This window comes from Dasypus novemcinctus, chromosome 10 (assembly GCF_030445035.2).
Source record: "Dasypus novemcinctus isolate mDasNov1 chromosome 10, mDasNov1.1.hap2, whole genome shotgun sequence".
NCBI lineage: Eukaryota > Metazoa > Chordata > Mammalia > Cingulata > Dasypodidae > Dasypus > Dasypus novemcinctus.
The window spans coordinates 36,207,347-36,215,601 of NC_080682.1; the positions used below are offsets into that span (position 1 = coordinate 36,207,347).

Below are 8,255 nucleotides of genomic sequence, written 5' to 3' on the forward strand. Positions count from 1 at the left end.
ATGGACTCAAGTGCTGGAGAAAAAGAAACATTTCTCAGAAGAAAAGTTATATGTGTGTGTACACACACGCACACACACACACATATAATAATGTCTTTGTGGCACTATAGTTAAAAGTCATAGGCTTATTGGTCTTTAAATTCTTATGCATCCTTCATACTTTATGTTATTTAGAATGAAAATAGGGCTGTTCAGAGCCATAGGGGATTTAAAATAAAAAGACAAGTCTCATCAAAAAACAAACCAAAAACCAAGCAATCTATTTTTATAAACATTTATTCAATTTCTACAAATTCTATGAACTCACAGTAACCATGGGTCAGGTACTGAGAATTTTGAAATAGAATAATATATTAGAATGGGACAACTGAGTAAAGATTTTTATTACTTTTTAGGCTACCTAAAATGACACTTGAAACATAATAAGGAATCAATAAATATTTTTCAAATTGAATCAAATTTTAAATAAAAAAGTTCCTCTAATTGTGTTCCTAGTTCTAGGTGCTTGTGTCAGAAGGTGCTAGATATCCATGGAAATGACATTTCTCCTCAGCAGTATAACAGAGAATTACATGGGTTAATGGCCTTCAAATTCCATGTTCTGAGGTTTCATGGTCAATGCAAATCCATAACTTCAAAGTAATAAAATACTGAAAGCTCCCTTGCTTTTAGATTTCTAGCACCCTCTGACACAGGCAACTAGCATCAGGAACATTTGCAGACCATGTTTTATTGAAAATGCCCAGTCCCCTTTGTCAGTTAGGTACAGTTCTGTGACTAGTACTTGTCAGCCAATTGTAGAAAAAGGGCTGTTTGTACTTTCCAGGCTAAAATCTAAAATGTTGAATGTGTACTCCTCCACATTTATGTCTTCACTTTCCACCTGAAACCAAGCTGAAAGTGTCATAACTATAGACAACAGCTCTAAATGAATATGTTATAAATAGTGGTGTACACATGGTAGCCTTATGTTAAAATTCAAATTAGGATTCATTTGTTCTGGGGTAGAGCCCAGAATTCTTCATTGTCTCACAAACTCACAGGTGTTGCCAATAATACAAACATTTGGATCACATGTTGAATAAAAAATCATTAGGGAACATAAGGAAAAGCTATAAAGGAATCTGAATCCATGACTGAAAACAAAGGAATGCAATTTCCTATCAATCTCAACCATATAAATGAATCTGTCACATCAGAAAGAATAAACTTCCTATGTATTAACAACTGAATCATTTGGTCTTTCTTTTATAGAAGCCTACTACTACTCTACAAGTAATATTAATAGATAACACAAACACACATGACACCATTATTTTCTTTATACAATAATACTATATTCCTCAGAGTGTACTTGGATTTCTATTATTTTATGACACATACTAAATGAAATTCCTTCCTGAACATTTTGCATATGTTCCACTGATGATACAGTTTCATATTGGCAAAAATAATGTTAGACACTGTTCTAATTCTCCCCACAGGGAGTCTTCCAAATCACTTTATTTAACAAATCATCTTCATAACTTTCCTGATTCCCTTATTTTACTTTACTTTCTTTTTAAATACAATTTATAATCTTCTAACATATTGTATTAGTCCACCAAAGGAGTGCTTTTGCCGAATACCAGAAATCAGTTGGTCTCTATAAATGGTATTTATTTGGGGTAGAGGCTTACAGTTACAATGCAATAAAACATAAGTTACTTCCCTCACCAAAGTCTTTTGCCATGTGTTGGAACAAGATAACTGCCAATATCTGCCAGCGTTCAGACTTCCTGGGTTCCTAACTTCCTGGGCCTTGCTTCTCTCTGGACTCAGGGTTCCTCTCATCCCAGGGCTTGCTTCTCTCTGGTCCCAGGGTTCCTCTCTTCCCAAAGCTTGTTTCTCGTTCCTCCCAAAAATCTCCTTTGTGTGCTTACTTCCCGGAACTCCAGCTCAAGACTCTAAACTCCCTCCTCTTTGGTGCAGTTTCACTGTTAGTCATCACCCACCAAGTTGTGGGTACTCAGTTTCCTACTGATATGGCCCAATCAAAACCTTAATCATTACTTAATCTAGTAAAAGTTAAACATCTGAACCCAATACACTGTAATGGGCCCAGAGAAAAATATCAGTTTATTAACAAAATCCAATATTTCTTTTTGGAATTCATCAATAATATCAAACTGCTACACTTCACACTCTGAATTCCTAAAAGACATTACAAGATTCATAAAACCCTAACTCAGTAACAATACTAAGTACAAAACCATGTCATAATTAGTTTAAAAAAATACAGTTTGTCTTGGTGCAATTTATCATTTGCCGTAGACCTCTGAAATTTATAAAATCATTTATTTGCCTCCAATACAGAAATGGACAAAGGATAAAAATTTTCATTATCATAAGGACAAATTGGGAGGGAAACATGAGTAATGGTTTCTCTACAGGTCAATAAACCTGTAGGACATCCTCCATTCAATTTCAAATTCTGAGAGTCATTCTTAAGATGATAGCATCTTCTTTTTGGGGCCACATAGGGACCCACCCTTTCCACAGGCTTGTGCAATGACCATTTTCTTGGTTCCTCCCTCCTCAAGCATCTGGGTGGCAATGCATCTCTAGATGTCACCCTCCAAGAGCACTGGGGGATGGCCACAACTTCTTTGATCAATGGCGTAAAATCTTAGGCCCCCTAAAACAGTGAAGTGAAGACAAATCCTTCCTAACCTTTGGCATACAAGCTCAACCCTCTCAGAGCAATGAGTTGACCACCTGTCCTTCCCTAATCCATGGAGGGCATGCCTGCCTCTCTCAGAACTATGGGGCAGTGACCTCAACCTTCCTAATCTTTCAGGAATGTGTTCCACCCTCTCTGTACCTTACAGTGGCAAAACTCTCCCTGAACATTAGGTGGGAACCTCTACCCTCTTCAATTACTGGGGCAAACTCACCCTCTCAGTATACATGTGTAGGGTCCCCCTCTTGGCCCAAGGTGATATCTTAATTCAAGATCTCAGATTCTATGGTTTTTCTCTTAAAGTTGTTTCTCCTTCAGTCTCTCCTTTCCATGTCCCTTTTAGTCCAGGCTGACAGTGGTTTTGTTCATACAGCTCTCAAAAACTTGTTGGTTTTGCATGCAAGGAGCCATGTGCGGTCACCCCTCCGGCTGAAGTGTGGTTTGCTGGCCTGGCAGGGGAGCGGCCGCGGTAGGCCTAATTCCGCTGCCCCCATAATAGGGTGGTTGGTCGGGCCCACCGCCACCCCTGAAGGAAGCTCGGCATGGGCGCAGAGTGCCCTCGGGTCTCCCCTTCTCGGCAGCCATGCTTCCGCGGCCGCCCCTCCTCCCAGATGGCGCCACCCGATGCCTTGTGGGGCGGCACCCTTCTTCTTCCTTCTCCCTGCGCAGGCGCAGGGCAGAAAATTCCAGTCTGCCCTTTTCCCCTCCCCCGACAGCAGCAACAGCCAGGTGTGGGCGGAAAAATCCAGCCCGCCCTTTTCCCCTCCCCCGACAGCAGCAACAGCCAGGTGTGGGCGGAAAAATCCAGCCCGCCCTTTTCCCTTCCCCCGACAGCAGCAACAGCCAGGCGTGGGCGGGAAACTCAAGTCTGCCCTCCACCCCAGCAACAGCAGCCACCAATCCCTAAACCCTGCCCCTTCCCCCAGCAACAGCGACAGCCAATCCCTAACCACCACCCCTCCCCCGTCCAGTACCGCCCACTGACCTTTCGCCGGCAACCAATCAGAACAGGGCGTGGCTTCGACCAATCAGCCTTCCCCAGCCCCTATAAAACTGTTGCCTCTCCCTCAGTAAAGTGGACTTGCGTGTTTACCTTGTCTCCGCGGTAGTTCTTCTGCCGTGCGCCCTCCAGTCCTGAGAGCCCCCGACAAGGGCCTGGCCTCCCTTGTCCCCAGTTCGTCGCCTGCTTCTCCAAGTGACCCCTTCGTCGCCTGCTTCGCCGGGCGACCCTGTCAGCCGAACCGCGCAACCCCTTGTGAGACCGATCCCTCGTCTGCTGCCGGACCGACCCCTCGTCCCAAGTGGGACCGACCCCTCGTCCAGAGCTGGACCGACCCCTCGTCCGCAGCCAGACCCCACCTCTACCGACCGAGCAAGCCGCCGCAGCCATGGTCCAAGCCATCAGACAGTAACACTTTCCACAAGTTTTTCCTACATAACTGCATCTTCTATATTGATTGACAAGTTCCAAGTTTAGTTATGTCCTCAAAAGAGGTGCTGTTTCTGGGGACTTGATTTTCAGAGGCTTGAAATTTCCAGAATCAGTTTTTGGTTTCTTTGTGTCCAACAATTCAGTCCTCAGCTTATCTCACTCATCAAGCATTTTGCAATAAGCTGCAAGAGGAAGCCAAGTTGCATTCTCCAGGTTTACTTTGGAATTCCTTCAGTTAAATTCTCAGGCTCACTATTTTCAAATTCTGCCTTCCATAAAACATCAGGAGTCAATATTGCTAGTTTCTTTGCAACTTTAAAACACTGAACGTCTTCCTCCAATTTCTAATAATTTACTTCTAAGGCCTCATAAAAAGTCTCTTCAGAGTCCATATTACTATCAACAGTCTAGTCAAAGCACTATACGTCTTTTCTACCCAGTATCTCACAATTTCACCAAAAAATACCCCTTATCCATTTGCAAAACAATTCCAACGTTTTGGTAATTGCAAAAGCATTTCCCCACTCCTTGGCACCAAAATCTATATAAGTCAGCCAAAGGGGTGCTAGTGCAAAATACTGGAAATTGGTTTATTTCAAAAAGGGTATTTATTTGGGGTGAAAGCTCAGTTACCAAGTCATAAAGTATAAGCTACTTCCTTCACCGTAGTCTTTTACCACATGTTGGAGCAAGATGGCTGCTGACAACTGCCAGAATTCAGGTTTCCAGGGTTCCTTCCCTCCCAGGGCTTGCTTCTCTCTCAGCTCATCAACCTCAGAGCTTCCTGGGGATGCTTTCCTTTTCACAACCAACCTCCTCTGTGTACTTACTTTCTGAGTCTTCAGCTTAATACTCTAGCATAAAAACTCCAACAGAAAAACTCCAACTCTCTTCATTTGCCATGTCTTTTATCTGTGAGTCCCCAGGTGGGGACTCAATGCCCTACTGACATGGCCCAATCTAAGTCCAAATCATAATTTAATTGAGTAAATGTGAAACTTTAGACACGCCAGTTTACAAACATAATCCAATATCTGTTTTTGATATTCATACCTATATCAAACTGCTACATATACCTATTAATTTATGTAGATATATTTCCTTTTCCCAGTCTGCCCTCACTAGAATTTGAAATCCAACAAAGCAGTATCTTCGTCTATTTAATATAGGAATATATCCAAGTCTTTTGTACAGTTATGGGACCATAGCAGAAACTCATTAACGATTTGAGGTAGTTGTCATGATTAAATACTCAAAATTGAAAGAATAAACCACAGATCCTAGCATGTTGGTTTTTATAAGAATGCCTAATTTGTGTTTATATTTGATAAATGTAAAAATACACCTAGGCATATTCTGGGTCATCTGATGTCTAACTGGCATCAGATATTAACCACCAAATTTCATTGTCGAAAATGACTGCTACTAAGGTGACACCAACCACCATTTGGCTATGTGGGGAGTTTAAGTAATCAGATCCTTGGTAAGTGATGAAAGCATTTCTATAAAGCAGATGACATATGACTTTGGGGTGAACCATAGTGTTTCACAGTAGTTTCATTTGAGAAAATTCTTACTAACATTGATGTGCCAAATGCAAAATTACCTTTGCCATGTCTCTGTGTAATATTCATATGTGTCAAATTAACTATAAGATAAACTGTTCATTGGACATTCCAAAGAAGTATGTCGTTATAAAAAACTCAATTACCGTATGATGTTTCCTAGATAACAATAGAATGGACCAAACATTGATGGTTGTGGCATCAAGTAGCCATAATTCACACATCCTTGCTAATACAAAAGTGTACCTGCCACGCAGATTGATCTGAGAATCTAACATAATAATCAATGAACCATATCCCTGCATTAAGACTGTGCTCAATACCTAGTGAGAAATATTGTCTTCTTGCTATATATATTCTGTCTTGTGTTCACTTCCCCTAACATCTTTATCTGAATAGACTATAATGGTATCTTTCATTGTATTATAAAGCTCTTTTATTGTTGCATGTTTCTTATATGTGATCTTATTCATGATGTGTTGAGTGTTGTAATATATTACAGAATGTTATAAAATTGTCACTGATTCACCAACCAAAATTGTGTCCGGTATCCCTTCTTCATAATTTATGAAAAAAATATGTTAAACTTATATTATATGTGAGTAATGGTTAACAAGAATACAAAATATATTAAAGTTCATTGACAAAGATTATGACTCATTCAGCAAATATATTTATTATAACTAGAAGTGCCTTTATTTGGAAAAAAATTACATTTTCTTCCCATAGGTTCTCAAGAAGAGGATGAAAGGCTACACTTCAGGTGTCACCAAAAGGGACCAAGTTTCTCATTACCTGATATTTATGGTGATTTGGGATCATAAACTACTGGAGTGACTTTGGCCTGACCTTGAGCCAGAATATATGATCCAGAATCAGCAATGTCAGAAATTAATTGTCAACACAATGGATCAGTCATAAATCAAAAACAGATTATTATACTTTGATCAGAAATATGGAGAATAGAAACCAAACTCAAATAATGTACAAAGAGAGGTAAATGTCCAGAAGCAGCAGGATCAATTTCATAAACTGCAATTCAGAATAAAGAAGTGAGGAGTGGATTTGGGCTCCAACAAATCTTGCTGAATTTATGTATTTTATCTATGCGATTTTGTCTTAAACCCTTAATGGATGTCTGTATCCTGTGCTCATTTTACCTATTTCTCCAACAATCCTACTGTGAGAGGATTAAATTGTCTTCATCAGGATGAATGTATTTTCTCTTTTTCTAACAATACATTTTATTCAAACACAGATTTTTTAATTGGTTTCTTTCACTCTGTTCACCTCAGTTTTGTATGCCATAACTTTCTCATGGCATTTTTAATTTCTGCATTCCGCAGAGTGTAAATCAAAGGGTTGAGCAAGGGTGTTCCAATAGTGTAAAACACAGCCACAGTCTTGTCACCTGGATATACAGTTGGAGGGCGAGCATATGTGTATATACAAGGAACAAAGAATAAGATAACCACAATTATGTGGGAGGTGCAGGTAGAGAGAGCTTTCTTTCTTCCTTCTGCACTCTGGTTACTCAGAGAATATAAGATTAAAATATAAGAGATGATCAGGATTAGGAAACTGACCATACATATGAACCCACTATTAAAGACTACAAGTAGATTTAAGACATGGGTGTCCATGCAGGCAATTTTCAACAATGGTTCCACTTCACAGGAGAAGTGATCAATAATATTAGGGCCACAGAAGGGTAATTTCAAAGCCACGGTAACATGACCTAAAGAATGGATACAAGATCCTATCCAGGCCAGTGTCACCATTGTACCACAGAGGTGTTGGCTCATGATGACTGTGTACTGTAGTGGCTTACAAATGGCCACATAACGATCAAATGACATAAGGACAAGGAGAAAAACCTCCATGCAGCCAAAGAAGTGAAGTGTAAAGATCTGGATCATGCACTCATTATAGGAAATGACTTTCTTATCAGTTATAGCATTTACAATCAACCTGGGAACTGAGCTTGTGGAGAAACATGCATCATCAAAGGATAAGTAGAAAAGGAAGAAATACATGGAGCTCCCAAATAGCTGACTACATCTGATAGTCATCACAGTAAGTAAATTTGCAAAGAGAGTTGCAAGGTAGAGCAAAAGGAAGAATACAAACACTATTTTCTCCTCTAGAACATCATTTGTTAACCCAAGGAGAATGAATTCCTTCACACTTATATTCTGATACATAGTTAAGGTATATGTAGAAAGGACACCGCTGGTAATGGCTTATCTGCAAAGAAAATTATGAAAGTTATGATTTAGCAATTGGTTCATACCCACAGGAATGGATTAAATTTAAATACATGCTTTACTGGAGTACATACGGTTTTAAATCACCACAAAATTTAACTGAAAGCTCCTTCTATATATTCCAGTTTTTCATGGTTCTATGTAATGGAGTAGTGATTAGTTCATTTCCCTTTTTATATACATATAGATTCATTAATTGCCATTGTTTCTAACATGTGGGAGATGGCAGAGATTTCTTTTAAGGATAAAACTTATTACAGGTTCTACTT

At 39.7% G+C, this 8,255-nt stretch overlaps 1 protein-coding gene across 1 annotated transcript; it reads right to left on the reverse strand.

Moving 5' to 3' along the window:
• Window positions 1-7,005: 7,005 nt before the first annotated feature.
• LOC101443013 (olfactory receptor 4C11-like) lies at window positions 7,006-7,923 on the reverse strand. Its single transcript, XM_004470149.2, has one exon. The coding sequence runs from the start codon at window positions 7,921-7,923 to the stop codon at window positions 7,006-7,008; it is 918 nt and encodes a 305-aa protein (XP_004470206.2).
• Window positions 7,924-8,255: the final 332 nt, after the last annotated feature.

What these genes read in the sequence shown, in the direction of transcription:
- LOC101443013 (XM_004470149.2), bottom strand. Translation starts at nt 7,923, where the DNA reads ATGTATCAGAATATAAGTGTGAAGGAATTCATTCTCCTTGGGTTAACA.